Genomic DNA, 18,922 nt, shown 5'->3' with positions numbered 1-18,922 from the left:
TCACTTGTTACTTGATAGCATCGATTATACTCTTATTTAAACTAAAAATTATCACTAAAAGATTATTCTATACAAGGATCGATTCATGCAAAAAGGAGAAACGTATATGCTAATTTAGATAATACCTGGAAGAAAATGTTCATCTTTTAGTAACTCAGATGATGAGGAAAACCAAGTTTTCCATAGGAAATGAAAAGATTACCATAGGAAAAGTCTGTGGCTTGACAAGGACTTGGGGGGGGGGGGGGGCGGTCAGTTCCTATCTGCAGTTCAGATTAGCTCCCACCACTCCACTCACTAGCTCATAACCCAGGGTGGATTTCAGGAGGTATTACACATAAAGCTCTTGGAACAGATAATGAAAGTTAAACCTGGTGTGTAAAAAGCACTCAATAAATGTTAATGGTCATCATCATCAATGCTTGCTTCACCATCAATGCTTGGTTAACTTAATACAATAAGCATATCCCAGGTGTTTATATTTTTGCAATGGTGGTATTTTGTGGAGTGTAGCTCATTGACAAGAAAGGACCTGTCCCTCTCCTTTGTGTCTGGTCCTGTCAGGGCGGCCTAATGACCAGAGTCAGGGCTGACCTCCAGGCCACAGAGGACAGAGCTCACAGGTCACTAACCTGCTTACAACTTCACAGCTTACTGTGGCCTGTTGTTGAGGTTGTGTGAAACCCGGGCCCATGGCTGCTCTAACCTTCTGGGACCTGTCCCATCCACTCACCCCTCCTTATTCCCTCAAGTCCAGAAATTTGGCCTGTGTCCCTTTGTTTTCAGCTCCGACCACCTATGGTTTTAGGGTTTTGTCTCTTTAATGTATGTTTCTCTCCCTGGGCTCCTTAAGAAATATGATAGAATTTCTCTTCTCCTTTTCCCTGTCCTTCCTAGAAATGATGACACATATGCCCTCCGTTTATTTTACTTTTGGGACATGTGTGATCTGTATATATGTGTGTTCTAGTTGATAATACCAGAAGCACACAATATAATAAAAGTTGAATGCTTAAGACCTTATTTAAAACGTCTGTCAAAGTGCTAGTAATCAGGGCGTCTGGATGGCTCAGTCAGTTAAGCATCTGACTCTTGATTTCAGTTCAGGTCATGATCTCGCAGTTTGTGACATCAAGCCCCAGGTCAGGCTCTGTGCTGACAGCACGGAGCCTGCTTAGGATACTCTCTCTGCCCCTCCTTTGCGCTCGCTCTTGCTGTCTCAAAAAAAAAAAACAAAAACAACAAAAAAGCAAAAGAAAATACAGTGTTAATAATCATTTATTTTTTTTAAGCCAGAATTTTTTTCTTCCCTGCCTTGATTCTGTCCTAAGAGGACAGCTCTCACAAAGACCTTTCTGTCTCTGTGTTCTCGGAGCAGGGAGTGCAGGAGAGCCCCCGTCATTTCCAGGTTATAGGAGGAACGTCCTGGTGACCGTAAGCGGAGTTCCATGAGGGGATGTGAAGTTCCTTCAGGGACATTATGTTTCTATTAGCTGTAGCCACAGTTATATACTCCCATCGGCAGCATTTCCAGGGCGGGTTTCTGATCCAGACTTGTAAATCCATGATTTATCCTAAATCCTGATGCATGGTTGTGGTGGAACAGTCGCTTACGTGTTTTTATTGTCTTGCTGCCTTTAAGAAAGTGAGCTTGGACAGTATGTGAGGAAAAGAAAAGGTAAACTGGGAAACCTGAGGTAATTTTCATTCCTAAAAGAATACCAGGGAGCCTGGCAATGAATGCATTTGGCAAAGAAGATGGCGTTGTATGGATTGAAATTTGGAATTCGCTCTCCAAAAGCTTAGAGAACGAAAGGGTCATTTATTTTTTGCCTTGTGTTTTCATGATACTCAGAACGTAATGATATTCCGTGACACTTGTGTGCCTTCTAGTAAAAACACGCAACTCTGTATTGATCAATTTTCTTCATCTCTGGTTTGCTACTATGTAGAGAAGTTTGAAAGCCTGTAGCCCTGACTACATGTAACCAAATAGTCTACTAATGGCCCTTCCTTTGTCAGGGACATTTAAAAGTGGTTTCATATTAATTGACAAGTCTGTGCAAGTGAATGCTTTCCTAACATAGTATGTCTAAAACGGTTTTCCTGTTCATTCCAGAAAACAAAAGCTCAGTCTTCTTTACTCCCTACTTGGGCCGTAAAGTTTATGCGGCAAAAAAAATCAAGTAGAATCTTGGCTGCCAGTAAGTCAGTAAATTGATGATTTTTGAGAGTCCGAGCAGTCACAGTAAGGATCTCTCAAGTAAATAGGCAGGAATCTGGTTTTTGTATACTTCAGCTGTCTAGGCTGGCTAAATGAATAGGGTCATGTAACTAGTCTCCATTTTAATCCCACTGCCAGCAAAACAAGTATGTTAGTACCAGCATTTGTACATCAAGGTCTAGAGGCAAAAGTTCCCAGACTTGTAAAATATTTCTTTAAAAGTTAAGCGTCTTCTGGTTCTTCATCACGTTCCCAGACTTGTAAAATATTTCCTTAAAAGTTAAGCATCTTCTGGTTCTTCATCACAGATCCTGCCTTTAGGCTAGCTTTGAACTTCCAAAGCTTAACGAGGACCTCAGCGGAGTTCTCTAGAAAGGTGTTTTTTACATGGTATTTAACTTTTAATGATCAGGGTGCATTTCAGACCTGTTTTTCTTCTCTGAAGGAACAGCATAACTGCAAGTAAAAACTTACACTTCTGTGCTAGGTAGAAAGTATATCAAGTGTTAGCACTGAAGAAGGGCGGGGACACCTCAGGAGGGGCAGGTTAGAACCAAGTGTTTCTTAGAATGTCCACTTCTAAAAGCTCAGAAATGAGAAAGCTGGCTTTCTAGGTGCATGTAATTTCTCTCAAGGTTCTCCCAATAGATGCGTCATATTTTACAAAATTCAACATTCGTATCTGGAAGTTGGTCTTTGAAAAATTATTCTGCAAATGTGCCCGTAGCACTTAGCCAAGAGCTGGAGGTGTTTTTACTTTTCCTTTCATTATTCGTGTTTCTCAGTTTACTCTGTAAGTTTTTGGTGACTACTCCACGGGTCCCTGCCATGGCTCATCGCTCCCGGGGAATAGCCCCCCGCCCCACCTGATGGATAGTAGGCACCTGGAAGGTGGACAGTGGGACCAAGCCAGTGTCGATGATACAGAATCTCACGCAGCTGAACGCAAAGCCAAAGCGCAATTGGATTATGTCAAAAAGGGAAAAGGTGCCACGTGCATTTGCCGTGTTTCTTCACAGAGCAGGCCAACTTAAATATAGCCTACTACCACAACTTGTCCAGAATTAAAATAGCCCAGAACAAGTGGCAAATGGCAGGCAGTGGGGCTCTTTGCCAAGAGATGGCTAAGGGACAGGGAAAATGGGCTTTTGAGATGGATTGTACATGCTTGAATAACAACAGCAAATAGGACACCCCGGGATCCTGCTTTGTAACTTAAATTTCAGGTCAGTGTACATTCCCAGAGCATAAAAGAGAAAACTGGTCAAAACACTCAGAAGCTTCTACGGGTATCTCAGAAACAGATTAAAATGTGCTGTATTATTAATTTTAAATTAGAATCTGGTTCCTGAATTCCATTTTAATGATTTCTTATCATGAGTCAAGAACAATACCATTGCAATTAGGTTTTCCAGGCATAGGAGATGTTTTAACCGGTGAATTGAATTACATCATAACCCTGTGCCAAAGCCTCATTTTGACAAAGGAGCCTGGTGCTGTACATAATGACATTATAATTTAAAAATATAAGCAGCCCTAAAAAAAATACCATAAAAATAAATAAAAATGCAAGCAGCCCTGATTTAACTAGTTGCCCGGGCAGTGTTAGTGGTCAGCACAAGAGTTTTAGCTAGTATTTTGGTTAAATTATTTATTCCTAAAATTATTTCTTTGGTTGGTTTCAGTTTTCCTTACTTCCAACTCTGTCACGTTCCCTGGGATTCACTAAACCAAAAAACACTTTATTAGAGGACTATAAGTACAGTGAAATATTTGCCCCAGATGAGAACAAACAAAAAACTTTCAGACACTCATAATAGTGGTCAATATTTGTTGGTACAGAGATATATTTCAATCAAATATGATGTCCACATATTAAAATGTGTGTATATTATATATTTACATATATTTGTGTATTCTTCCCCTAAAACTCACTGTCTGATTAAACCTACCAAGTAAACATTTAGTACTACTTTGAAAGTGTTTAATGATAGAAGAGATTCATGGTCTTACAGCATTTAAATTGAAAGCTGAGGGGTACCTGGGTGACTCAGTTGGTTAAGCATACGACTTTGGCTTAGGTCATGATCTCGCAGTCCAAGAGGTTGAGGCCCACATCGGACTCTGTGCCGACAGCTCAGAGCCTGGAACCTGCTTCGGATTCTGTGTCTCTTTCTCTCTCTCTGCCCGTCCCCCTGCTCACACTCTGTCTCTCCCTTCCTCAAAAATTAAATTAAAAAAAATTAAATTGATAGCTAATAGTTGCAACTGATAGTTACTTTTAAGATTACAAAGCAGGTTTAAAAAAATCATAATCCTGGGTCTTTCTGTTATATCTAGAATAAAAAAGATTTGCTTTAAAAATTAATTTCAGATTTGTAGAACTAAGGTGATAGGTAAGCTGTTTACTAGAATTATGCCAGCACTATGGAAAAGAAATGTTAACATAAATTCCATGAAGTGATTTATCATATTAAAATACATCCTTTGTGCTAACTTACTATATATATAGTGTCTCAGAGCTCATGATACGACAGAGGCCTCTTTCTCAGACCAGCATCAGAACCTTTCTCATTTCATTTTGCCATGCAAGATCATTCGTGTGAGCTGCTATTGCTGTGATGTCTCAGAAAAACATTGCAGAGAAATTTCATATTTACAACTGACTGTTGCCAACAGTGATCATCTGCCAGAGAGAGATTTAAGGGAAAAGAAGCTTTAATTTCACCACCAGCATTGTTGGAATTGCAGTGGGGTCAGAGCAGTATGGTGATGTGTACAATATAAATGTAGTTAAGTAGGGAAAGAAAAGTGAGCATGATATTTAGAATTAAGTAGAAGTATATGTGCCTGGAGTAGCAGATAATTTGAAAGTATTTCTAGACATTTGTAATAATTAAGTACCTGGAGGCTGTGTTTGAGGTAGGAGACATTAGGAGTTGATCATGAAGTGAGGATTTGCATCGCCATGGAGAGATGTCAGGAGAGACCAGCCAGGGGTGATTATTTTAGGAAGCCAAATCCAAGGTCTGAAACCTGGAGAAGCATCAGTAGGAAGACAAGGAACAGCGGGACATTCTGAACATTATGTAGGAGCTCCTAAGAGCGTAGATTCCAGCTAAGGCTGCTCCCCAGCCTTGGTCTTTTGTGTGCTGTCTCCTTCTTGTCGTGGATGGAAAGAGCTTCTTCTCAGTCTGTGGAACTCCTCTTCTTACTCTGGGAACAAATGCTATTTTTCAGGTCATTCTAATTCCTCCTTGTAAGAAGCCCTGTCTCTAGGGCAGCGGAGTCCACACATACTCTAGAAGAACAAGGTCTCTTCAGGACGGGTGTGTTTTATGCATTATGATTGACTCTCAAAGGCATCTCCTTTCTTTGATGTCCTTCATGTTTTCAGGGTATCTGATGGACCCAAGGGCACCCATTTCATTCTAGAACAAAATGAAGACCGTGAAGTGTAATACTCCATTGTGCCCATTGTGACATTATTTGGGTCCAGAATTATAAATACATTTTACAGGTTTCTACCAGAATCGTACAAAGCCTCTCACGCTACCCGGTTCTCTGCCTTAAGTGCAAGGGGATTTTTCACATTCCTACCTCAGATAGGGCAGAGCAGCCCTAAGGCAAGAGCATGTCCTATTGTCCCCAAGACTGTTGTCATTTCAGTAGATACCGTGATTGTATTGAAAAGGAAGGAAACACTATTTCCAGTACTCTTGCTGTGGCTAGAATTTAGCACAATCAGGAAATCCAACTTGGAAAGTATAGCCCAATGCTCTGAGGTAAACCTGCAGACCTCTAAAGCATCTGTCACAAAGCAGTGAAGCGGCACGTAAGACCCTGGATCTCTCTGCCAGGGGAAGAGTAGGCTTTGGAGTTTGCCAGGTAATTCTTCCTGTCCCTCCAGAGTTCAGTCTGACTTTCCTCCAGTCATAAGATAGCAATTAGTAGATTTTTAATTTGGGGCCTCAGAGGAAATCCTTACTTTAATGCAGATCACATCCTAAATTCCCCCCATTCTTGGGATGTGCAGTATTCCTTCTATGCCTGGAATTCTTCCTGATATTCTTTGGACTTGATCTGAATCTCGGATTGGTGAGAAGTAGCTCCATTTGGGTCAATGCATCCGTCTCCTAAGGAATGGAGTCCCGGAAGACAGCCCCTGCATTCCCTGGGGCCTGCAGCAAGGGCCCATCCATGCTGCTGACAGGCATGGCATCCCAGGCCCCTGTGTCAATCCCACAGAGAAGAAAATTAAAGGTTAAAAGTTCATCAATATGTGTCTAGAGTAGAAACCCAGGCAGACAGCAGGCGGACAACAACAGGAATATTCCAAGTAGCATAAGCACCATAAAAATGTAGTATTGGAGCAGATCACTCATAGTCTATTGGGATCAGAAGGAAAAGATTATTATTATTTGAGCCAGAATATAACATGATTTTTTTTTTACTTCCTTTGAATCCTGCCTTGTGTTTCTACCACCATCGCTGATGAAATATACATTTTTATCTCAATATACGTATATTCATCTTCAAGACTGCCTCTGCCCCCCAAATCGTATTGTTACTTTTATTGAAAGATGCAGCACAGAAAACCAGTTACCCTGGTTTATATATGTTTTCTGTTTCCATTTTTCTGTGTCCCAGGGTAGGCCATTATTTTATCTATTGAATACTGGGATGAAAAATTGCTGTTCTCAGTTTAACACAGCAAATACTGAATACAGGTAAAATTACAACAGAAATTTTTTGAGATTCTCAGGGAGATGAAGAAGAAAACTTTTTAAGAATTCCGGAAGAACTGGATGATCTTCTGATATCTCCTTTTAAAGTTGGAGGCGTTAATTACTGATTTGGTGATATGGGGAAAGGCAACTATGAGTTGGATGAATCTGTAGTATTTTTAACACCACCTAAAAATGTTCCTGCTAAAGAATACCCTTGATGAAAACCGAATCTTTCCTATAGTCTATAGTGAGATGTTTTCTAAGCTGTGTTATTTTCATTTGAAAGTCAGCCAAGACTGATTTTTTAAAAATATTTAGAGAAGAAAGCTCAAAATTTGCATTTTTCAATGGGAGTCATAAGTCTGTTAATTTTAAAGCATTGGATAGAGAAATGAGGGCAACAAAGAAAGGCATGAATATAAGAACAATGGATATGAATGAATTTTCATAGCAGAAAGAAGTTTATTACCGGAAAATGAAATTAAATACAATGTTTGCTAAAGCAAAATCCAGAGGATAATAATACAGAAATCATTTCACAACATAGTCACCCCACTTTGCCCTAAAGTTTCAAAGACGGGTTCTGCCCTTTCATCCCACTGGGCACCGTGTGGGTTCTCAGAGGCCCTTCCAGTTCTAAGTGCGTTTTTTCATCTGTCTGGTAAAGCAGAACTTTCGAGAGTCACTTCCTCAAAACCAGAAGATTAACATAAATCAGAGCAAATCCTGTATGCTTTTTATATTGTCCCCAGTACCTGTTGGAGCAAAAGACTGAAGATTTAAAGTAAGCATAGTCAAGGATTCTTAGTCGAACTGTTGAGTGATTCCTTGTCACAAACCAGTCATGAAATAACTGGGTTACCTGAATTACGGTTTCTACAAGGAAACATGAAGTGACTAAAACTAGTTTGCTGAGAGAATAACTACAGCTGACCCTTGAACTTAGACATGGATTTTTTTTTTTTTTTGGTACAATACACTGCAAATATATTTTCTCTTACTATGTTCTTAATACCATTTTCTTTTCTCAGACTTCCTTGATTGTAAGAATATTAATACATATTTTAAAAATACGTGTCGATGGACTGTTTACGTGATCAGTAAAGCTTCTGCTCAACAGTTGGCAGTTAGTAGTTAAGTTTTGGGAGCGTCGAAAGTTGCCCGTGGATTTTTGACCATGCGGGGAGTTGGTGCCGCTCACCCCTATATTGTTCAAGGGTCCACTGTTGATCCCTTCTGTTTCGGCATCCCTGTCAAAGAAGTCTCATAAATTCTACACCTTCAAAACATGCACATTTAGCATGACAGAGCTCAAGATGCAGGATGGTTTTGCACGGCCAGTCCCAAGTCAGCTTTTGCTAATACTGTTCCACATCTAATATTCAACAGAGGAATAGGTTCCTTGTTGTTCACCGTCAAAGCATATCTAAATAGAACAAAGTGAAGTGGAAACTGGTAGATTTGGGATATTTAGAGAGCCATTTTAGGTCATCTGAGATAGAAAACGGGTATCTTATTACCTAAGAGAATGTGTTTCAACTATGAGTTCAGGGAGGAATTCTGAGGGTTTTACGTGATTTTTATGAGTGAATGCTGTTCTCTTAATTTTTCCTAATGTAGAAATATTTACCAAATGGAACAGCTTGAGCACCAGGGTGTACATTTAATGGGTACTGGTGGCAGGAAGGTGGAGATTAGGTCCACCTGTGAGTCAGTCACCCTGTCAGCCTGTCACTCAGCTGAACGCCATTGGCTGCTATCATGTGTCTTGATCGCTGGGTAGTCTTAAGTTGCTCTACTTCTTAGTCATACTGTACTTTAATTTGTAGCCATAATGGACCCCTGGTAAAGGATAAGAAGTATAACAACACTGCTGAAGAAATAAAAATAGCGTTGACATGCCAATTCTTTTTTTTTTTTAATTAACTTTTGAGAGAGAGAGAAAGCACACATAAGCAGGGGAGGGACAAAGAGGGAGGGGGAGAGAGAGGGTGGGGGGAATCCCAAGCAGGCTCATGCTGTCAGCACAGAGCCCTGTGTGGTGGCTCGAACCCACAAACCATGAGATCATGACCTTAGCCAAGATCAAGAATCGGACGCCCACCTGTCTGAGCCACCCAGGTGCCCCTGACTTGCCAGTTCTTATTACCCAGGTCTTCTCTGTTCGGAGGGTTGCAAAGTTCTTACCAGACACATCCAGATGTTTCTGTTACGGTGCTGAATAGAAAGTAAAGTCATGACGTCTAGTGTCATTTTATTGAACGTGCATCCATTTTCAAATAATTTGACCCATCTTTTGTTACTAAGAGCCTCCTGGCTGATAATTTGAACTGAAAGTATACCCTTTAGTAGTATATCAGACTCAGTCTCAGAATAAGGAGTTTCTATGAATCTGCCATAGGAAAGACAGAAGTCTTACTTTGATCAATTAAAAAGCACCTAAAACTATAATAATAGTCTGCATTGATAGGAGTTCGCAATTACCAAATTGCCTTTACATTTTTCTCTTGGTCCTTATTTAACCCTTTCTGTTTCCCCTGGTCCACAGTCCACCATTGGCTATGTGCCCTGTCTCCCTACCTAAGGTTCTGTCTCTGTCCTCCTCATTGATGCATCTACCCTGCATCAAGGCCATCTTCTACTTTCTATGCTTCTCCCAGAAGAGAGAGCCTTTCAAGAGGAAGATGTGATGGAATCATGGAGACCTGAAGTCAGGTCCTCCTGGTCCTGTTCAACAATTCCAGTACTCCTTGTTTCCATTTGCTAGAACTTCTGTACAGTTCTGATTCCAAATCTTCACCTTTTTGACCCCTCAGATTCTTCCCACTGGCCCTAAATTTTAGCAGAAGACTAATAATGGCCATTTATTGATTCCATACCCTAAGTTAGGACTAAGTATTTCATATCAATCAATTGTGATCCAGAACAACTCTACAAGGTAATATCCTCCCCCATTTTATACATAAGGAATTGAGGAGAAAGGAATACAGTATGTGATAACCTGGAGTTTAAACCCAGGCCTGTCTTGTTTCAAAGCCCACTGCATTCTCGAGCTCTCGCAGGCTTTCAAAGGATCTTTCAGATAACCTTAAAACATTGGATGGATCCATCACTGTTCTTATGTTTTTTCCTGTTTCCTTTCTTTTGCCTCATCCAGGACCTGTCTCCAGCAATTGTCACCTCAAAGATTCTTCATTTTCTGCTGTTGTCTGGGCATCTTTCTTCCCACCTCGTGATAAGATCAGTTTTCATTTTCTTAAGAGTAAAACATCTTTTCCCTTGGCTCAGCTAATCCTTCTGGTTACTGTCCACATTTCCTCCTGCCTTTCTGTGTCAAAGGTCTCCAGCATGTGGCCCACACCTGCTTCCTCCACTTCCTCTGCCCATTTCCTCACCAGCCCCCCATCCGACTGGCTTCTGCAGTGGGACTGCTTGTTAGTACTACCCTCTCAAAGGTTCTTATCAAGTTCAGCAGCCTCTCCTATGCCCTCCCCTTTCCCCAGCACCATCAACCCTTACTCAGATTCTAAATGTGCTTGTTTCAGCACCATTTCTATCTGTAGTAAGTAAGCCATTCATCTGGATACCGAGTGAGATACAGTATTTTGGGGTTATCTTCTGTGTTTCTCTCCTTACCCATTTACCATTCCACTAGTATTCAGCCTCTGTTTCAGGATTTTTATTAAGAGCTGGCTTAACGCAGAGGCTGCCCTCTTGTTTCAGACTTCTGATAGTCCTTCCCTTAAAACGTCCATGGATTATTCCTTCCAGCTCTTGCCCTCACTAGATACTTAGCATGCCCTGGCTTGGACTAGTGCAGTGGCTTCTTATCTGAGAGCCTAACCTTTGGTCTTTTCTCCTCACTTCCCCCAGCACACCTAGGATGCTCCATAAATACTTGTATATCGGGTGATTTTTTAAAATTTTTAATTGTAAAATATACACATCATAAAATCTACAGTCCTAACCATTTTTAAGTGTGCAGTTCAATAGTGTTTAGTACATTCACACTATTATGCAACCCATCTTGAGAACTTTTTTATCTTGCAAAACTAAAACCTATACCTGGTGAATGATAGCTCCTTGTTCCCCTTGCTTTAGCCCCCTGGCAACCACACGTCTTTCTGTCCCTATGAACTTGACTTCTCTGGGGACCTCATATGAATGAAATCATTGGATGTGTGTCCTTTTATGACTGACTTGCTTCACTTAGTGTAATGTCCTCAAGGTCCATCTGTGTTTTATAGCATGTGTCAGAATTCCCTTCTTTTTTAATGTTGAATAATATTCTGTGTATGTATACGCCATGTTTTGTTTATTGATTCATTCACTAATGGGCACTTGGGTTGTTTCTACCATTTGGCCATTGTGAATGAATAGTGCTGCTAAGAAAATGGGTGTACAGATATCTCTTTGAGACCCTGCTGTCACTTCTGGCCAGACACCCAAAAGTAGAATTGGTGGATCATACGGTAAATCTATTTTTAATTTTCTGAGGATCCTCCATACTATTCTGTATAACAGCTGTGCCATCTTACGCTCCCTCCAGCGGTGCACGAGCTTCCAAATTTCTTAGCATTCTCATCAGCACTTGTTGTTTTCTCTTCTTTTTGTTTTTTACAGTAGCCATCCTAATGAGTGTGAGGTAGTATCTCATTGTGATTTTCACATGCATTTCTGTTATGACTAGCAATGGTGAGCATCCTCCCATGCTATTTGTATATCTTCTTTGCAGAAACGTCTATTCAAGTCCCTTGCCCTTTTTTTAGTTGGCCTTTTTTGTTACTGAGTTGAAGGAGTTCTTACATATTATTCTGGATATTAACCCATGATCAGATAAATGGTCAGCAAATTTTTTCTCCCACTCGGTGAGTTACCAGTGATTATATTTTAAAGAGAAGTTGTAATCTTATTTAGTGCTTATTTAGTGCTAGTTTTTAAACTTTAGAATGACCTTCATTAAAAAGGACTTTTTGTAAAAATTATTTAAAGAATAAAACATACCTTAAATTTGTTTTTTCATCAGATTTTTCTCAGTGCATAAAATACATAGGGAGGTGACTTTTAGGTAAGTTGTATAAAATTCAGAATAAAGTAGAAGATAGCCAGTTATTTATTTGGCCTCTTTCAGCTGAGGATTATAAATGTGCTTTTGACCTGGCCTGTCCAGAGAATACAGCCTTTAAGCTTATTAAGTTTGATCAAATGTTAGAGAATAAAATCTGTAATATACATAAGAATGAAGATTTGTTTTTCAAGCTTGAAAGTGTTCTGAATATAGAAGAAAATCCTATAAAGGAAGTTGAATAGTAGGTTCTGCTTGTCCCTAAGTTATGATGTGTGTTCCTCAGCTTTAACACACAGTGAGGGGTTAGAGTTCAGAAAACTTAGTATAACAAGAGCTTATTGATCTGGTGATTCTTATTTTCAATATCCTACCAGTTTCCAAAAAAGGATTTGCAGGACATTATGGTTCACATTCATAGTAGCATCCTGACATTGGGGAATGTTGAAGCCATGTAGCTAGAGAAGATAACCATACACATAGATTGAGGATAGTTTTACTCCCAAGATTCCTCGTAGCCTTAACAAAAAGAGAAATGATAGATTATGTAGTTCTCATCGTATGATACAAGGAGGTGCACAAATTTATCATCAGAGACCTTTTTTTTTCCCCTGGGACTAAACTGTAAGAGGAATGTGTCACCAAGGGCTGTATAAACATAATGGTGTCACACATAATGGACAACATTTTACAAAAGTTATGTAAACATTCTTCATATGGATCTTGGTTCTTCCTCCCTCCCTTTGATAAAAAGCCAAAAGTATGATATGAATTATGATTCTATGAAGGGATTTCTATGATAGCTAAGGAGGTGTGGTTTGACTTTTGATCTCTGGGACAAGAATCATCTGTGGCCTAGACTTGCCTCAGTGTAGTCTCTGGCTAGTAATGTGTTCAAAGCCGGTGTTATCACACCTCTGAGAAAGTTTGAGCCCTTGAAAGATCAAATACCAGACTTCAATGGGAATATCATGCTCCTTCGTTTACATTTTATGTCTCAATCACTTGCTATCACTTTTAGGAAAAGAAGCATTGGGACTTCCGCTCAGGTCATTATCTCGTGGTTTGTGAGTTTGAGCCCCTCGTCGCTCTCTGTGCTGACAGCTCAGAGCCTGGAGCCTGCTTCGGATTTTGAGTCTCCCTCTCTCTGCCCCACTCACACTCTGTCTCTCTCTCTCTCTTTCAAAAAATAAACATTAAAAAAAAAAAAAAAGTTGAGACAGGCATCTAAGGGGCCCGCCTGCACCTTAGCAGGAGGGAGTATATGCTGAGCCTTGCCAGGCTGGTCTTATCAGAGAATCAAATCAAGATTGAAAGAACAGTTTCTTCCGGGTGCAATAACTCAGAAATCATGCCTCATTTTTAAGCCGAGGTCTGTGTAGTCACCTCACTCTTAACTCCTGTCAGGAGTATTCCTTAACAGACTGATTTCTTCTTAAAAAGGACTACAATTGTATACACAAGATGATTGGCTTTCACAAATCTGGGTCTCTTGTAAATGAATAAGGTCACAGTCCAAAAGGAAGGCTAACAGGTCATATCTGTTGCATTTTCTTACCATGATGTCTTAACCCAGGAAAGAATTTTAGCTCTTATCAGGCATTTCCAAGAGAACCAGAAGGGAAATAGGATGGTCGGCAGTAAAGATAGAAGCAGGGTCTGTTCTGCCTCTGTGGTAGCCCCAGTGGGAGACAGTGGCTGTGACCAGACCAGGCGCAGGGATGCGAACAAGAACCGGCTGGATTGAGGATGTGTTTTGGAGGTAGTTCCAGCTGGATTTGCTGACTGTGGCTGTGGCGTGTGACCGAAAGGGAGGCCTCAGGGGTGACTCCAAGGGTGTAGGCTTCAGGAACTGGAAGAATGGGGTTGCCATCACCTGAGATTTGGATTCTTAATGCACAGTTGCTCTCATTTTAAAGTTTTCCTAATAATCTTCTTTAAATGTTGGGACATCAAGGCAAATCACACGTATGACCCCTGAACCAAGTAGATCATAGGCTCTGCCATCAAATTTTAAATCTATCAGTGAGCTGACTTTGATTTAATATAACAAATTTTAAAAGACCTCAAAATCCACATTTTTAAAAAAGCAGTTACTGTTGGGGAGAGAATATATAAAAAGCAGAAAGAACAAAATTTGTAAATGTGGTATACAGTTTGTCCATTCTAAATTAAAATCTTCATCAGCCGTGTCAGCGAGTGGATGAGCGAAAGGTTGAAGTTAGAAGTTGGGACAGACATCTAAGTGGTCAGCATGTTACTTTAGCAGGAGTGAGTATATGCCAGGCGTGTTTAATATATTGTCGATAGACTTTTGTGTGTGTGTAAAAGCATTACTAGGTTTAAGAAAAATCAGGAAAGCAGGACTGTTTTGTTCTGAGCACGGTGACTTGAGAGTTTGTGAAAAAACTATTTCGTTAAAGAAAGAAACTCCGATATTCATCATCAAATTACTGATTGGAAAAATAGGTTGAGATTAAGTACCTGTATACAGGGGATGCCTCACATCCAGAAATTTCACATTTACCATTTTGGCTTTTCACACAGGACCTTTGTGGGGCTTATGCCCAGGGGGACATCACCCAGCTGCTTGTGTGAGCTTAGCCAGCCTCTCAGGTCTCTTTGCCTCTTCACCCATACATAGTAACTCTCTACAAGCTAAAACTGGGTCTATTTGTAAAATTATGGCCCTAACAGAAAGTCGATAGCTGATGCCCAACTGAAAGAAGTTGCTTTCTACTTACTTTTCACTGCATTTTATGGGAGCGAGTGTATGTGATCATGGTGTTTTGAGATTGGTAAGGGTCTGACCACTTACAGATATCAGCAGTGTTTGAATATGTGAAAGACTTACTGGGCATGTGTGCTCCTTTGTGTGTGTGTGTGTGTGTGTGTGTGTGTGTGTGTGTGTGTTCCACGTGACCAGCTACAGCAGCAAGGCGTCCACTTTGCATTGTTTCAGCTGACCTCCCCAGACTGACTTGCCTAAACCCCCCACCCCCCCAACCCGTGAACAATGGCATGTCTTACCACTTGGCTGAATAAAGGGGTTGTGTATGGCTCTGGAACTGAGCCTGGGATTTGAACACATGAATTCACTAACATGAGCCAGAGTTAAGCCCGGATTTTTCCCCGGGCTAATATCTAGACCTGTCAGTGGCCTGGCCACCCCAAGCTGGTGGTGACAGCAAACTCAGATGGGTTCCTTTTCTGCTTCCTGTCTTTGGGTCCAGGGCTACCAAAAGCACTCACGCAGGCCTCTCGTTTAGGTTTTGAATGTGGTTTTGACTCATCTTGCTGGCTGTGCAGGAGCCTTGATGCAGGGTGGGGCACTAGATGGAAAGGTTCCCCTCCCTGTTTGGGCTTACAGGAAGGACCAAGTAAAAAAGTAAAGGGTCACGGCTTTACTGACACTGTACTTCCAAAATATATTTGTAGAAAGGTTAAGCTATATCTGTTTATTCTCCAGCTTAGCATATTGTAAAAAGTGGTGGAGATAAATGGTACCATTTTATGGTGGTGCATTGTGATAGTATCAGAATAAACCGTTTGTACTTAGGTTTACAAATTTATCATTGAAGGGCTAGCAGATTTTGTTATAAGGCAGCATAACTGTACTCTTCTGGCTTCATTAATTATGATGCCCAGACATAGTTAGGCTCTATCTAAGAATAGATAAAATGGAAAATAATTCTGAGAAAAAGGGTTGGGGATTCTGAGAAACTGAAAGAACATAACACAGAGCATCCATTGATTCTCAGACTCAACACGGGGACTAACCGTTAATTTTGTTTCCATTTCATGGTCCCTTATAACCTAAAATGTCCTCTGTGATTCAGAAATAACAATTTTGATGATTGGAAGTTGATCCATTCATTTTTAATTAGTGAATTTTATTTTTTAGAGCAGTTTTAAATTTATAGAAAAATTGAGCAGAAAGCATGGAGTTCATTCCCATGTATATGTACCTCCTCTCCCCACACCCACAGTTTCCTCTATTATTAACATCTTGCAGGAGAAGTATATGTGGTACAGTTGAACCAGTATTGACACATTAATATTATCTAAAGTCCATAGTTGACGTTAGAGCTCACTCTTCTTTAGTGGGTTTTGACACATGCATAATGTCACACGTCATACAGAGTAGTTTCATTGCCCTCAGTTTCTCCTGTGTTCCACCTCTTCATTCCTCCCCCACTTTTGCCCTGAAGCCTTGGCCACCACTGATCTTCTTACTGGCTTTATGGTTGTGTCAATCTGTTCATTTTTAAGCAACTACCCAGATGTTCCTAAGGAAGCATCATTCAATCCTTTATTCATAAAATGAGCCCCCAATAAACCCTGTGTGCTAGGCAGTGTTGTACACATTGAGAATCTAGCAGAGAACCAGAAATGTAAAATCCCAGTCTTTGGGAAGCTTACATCCTAGTACAGCCAGCCTCCAAGCTTCGCTAAGTCCTGCGGAGGAGTGAGGGGTCCCCTGAGGACACAGAATGAGAGGAGGTAGTTGGAGAATTTGAGAATGGGACCTCCTGCCAGTGAGCCCCCACCCCCGTCTCAGGTCAGACCCCATCTTCCCCACGTCCTTCCTGCAGCTAGTCCCAGCTGGCCTGCACCAGCTGCCACCTGCGTTTTCCCCACTAAGAACTGCTAGGGCACAATGCTATTTCCCAACTTTTCGTCTCCTGCTGTTTCTGAAATAAGCGCAAGCACCTCTTTCAGACTTTCATTTAGCTTTTACTAGTAGTTATCTACAGCCCTGCCTGGTGCTAGTAAAATAGGAAGGAAGGTTAACAGAATTCTAAGAAATAGATGCCCATGACTATCATCTAAATACTAACTGGACAAGATCTTTGGAAGGAGATGACCCAGAGTTCCCGTCTTGCCCTCTAAATCCTCTCTGCTTGGGCAGGTGGACATCAGTTCTCCTGCCTTGCCATAAGAACCCCACCCCACCCCACCCCCGGCCATTCTCTACCCAGCTGCCTTCTCCCTCACCCTAGTCCTCTGGAAAGAGAAGAGGTTTTGTCAGTTGAGGATGGGCCAAGGGGCAGGTAGAAGATTGAAAGACATCTGTTTCTTCCTCCCCAACTCTGTCTCCTTGTTTCACACAAAAACATACATAAAGTTAAATGGGCTCCTTAGAACCTCCAGAGCACATTCCTAAGAGCACACTCTGTGCTCTGCTTCTACAGGCTGGTGAGAGCCCATTGTGTGCGTGTCTCCCCAGCTACACATTCAGTGACATCACATTGGTCGCTTCAGTTGGTCAAGGAGGGAGTATTTATACCACGGTAATCAGTGCCACAAATAAAGAGTTTTACTACTTTTTTCCAGAATTACTTTTCCAGCATGCTATCGGGCAGACCCTTGTCGATCAAATTCTTATTTTGATTCTACCATAGGAAATTAAATTCACGAACACTATATATTCATAAGCTCTAACTCTACTCTCCATGGTTTGGAGCAGGGGAGATTTGATCAGTCAGCAGGAGTCAGCAGGAGATTTGATCCCGTGTTTTGAAAACCAGGCTTTGCATCAAGCTGCACAGAACTTGCTCACCCTTTTCATTTCTCTTGAAAGGACTGAGGCAATATACGGGTGGTTTCATCCATGTCGTCGTCATTGATCTCTCACAATATGACCATAAAACTTGCAGTTGGAGGCGTGTGACCACGATCACAGCATTTTCCTCCCCAGACCACAGACAGCTTGCATGTCCGTGTGTGATTAACAAGGTGCCGCTCTTGCTGACTCGCCCTTTGTGCTCCGTGTAGGACCGCACACGCACGAGCGAAAGCTGACGCCGCTGACCAGGCAGCTCAGGCTGCCCGCCAGGAGTGTGACATCGCAAGAGCTGTGGCCAGGGAGCTGTCGCCGGACTTCTACCAACCAGGTGAGACTGTTGTCCAGTGATGGGAGAGGCAGGGGTATTGCCTTTGGTTTCTTTTTTTTTTTTTTTTTTTTTTTCCTCCTTAAAGGTCTATGCCTCGTGAATACCAGCAGTACTACAAAACAAGTAGGTACAAAAAGTCCCAAGTATTTGAAGTCTGAGTGTTAGTGCTGGAGATTTGGCTTGTTGCCCAGTGTCTCTCCCTTCCTGCCTCCCGACTCCTAGGCCACAAACTTGGAGCTGACAGCAGTAAATGAAATGGGAATCTAAAAGAAGCATCTGATTCTAAGAAACGGTGTTAGTGTGTTAGTGACCACTGCAGATGTTGTAACAAGTACTCCAAAATCAGAGGCACATATAACAATACCATTAGCAGTAGTAAAGAAATGAGCTAGTAACTACTGTGACTAATTTTTTTAATATACTTGAACTAAAGTTCAAAGGACTGTGGTTAGGTAAGGAAGTAAATCACTTAAAAACAGGTTAATTTGCACAGATTAAGAGGAAATTCCAGGTCATAGTAGAAGAAATTAAAATAACCTCAAAAAAAATCAATCCAGATCATCTCTCTCTCAAATGTCTTAAAATAGCAATATACGAATATTTGCAGTAGGTTTAAATATTTAAGTCCCTTTTAGTGGTTTCGTAGTAGATTGTTTCTATCCCTTTCTATAATGCTCGCCTCTTTTTTATATATGTTTCTTCATTGTTTTAGAACCCACAGCTCCCTAGTGATTGAGGGGCAACAGATTTCTAGATGAAGGGATCAAAATCAATGCTTTAAATTTCTTAGTATCACAATTTATAGTTTCTTGGGAAAGAATCTTTCCACACTGGTTTCTGTTAAGCTGGAAAACAAGCACCCTGCACAACACAGGTGTTCAATCCATGTTTGCTTCCAATAAACGTCCTAGAATCCTGGAGCCCACAGGGCACCGTAACTAAATGAACAAGGCAGGTCCAAGTGCACAGAATAACAAGATCCATACCAAAGCTACAAACTTGGCTG

At 41.0% G+C, this 18,922-nt stretch overlaps 1 protein-coding gene across 1 annotated transcript in view; it reads left to right on the top strand.

Annotated features, from left to right (window-relative positions):
• Positions 1-18,922, top strand: part of JPH1 (junctophilin 1) — an 83,917-nt gene that overhangs the window by 41,182 nt on the left and 23,813 nt on the right. Inside the window, 1 exon segment of the mRNA XM_043601219.1 lies at positions 17,798-17,916. Within this exon segment, the coding sequence (XP_043457154.1) occupies positions 17,798-17,916 (119 nt within the window).

The sequence above is a fragment of the Prionailurus bengalensis genome, chromosome F2, assembly GCF_016509475.1.
Source record: "Prionailurus bengalensis isolate Pbe53 chromosome F2, Fcat_Pben_1.1_paternal_pri, whole genome shotgun sequence".
Taxonomy (NCBI): Eukaryota; Metazoa; Chordata; class Mammalia; order Carnivora; family Felidae; genus Prionailurus; species Prionailurus bengalensis.
The sequence above is the reverse complement of the archived record's forward strand: the minus strand, read 5'-3'. Positions and strand labels throughout refer to the sequence as shown.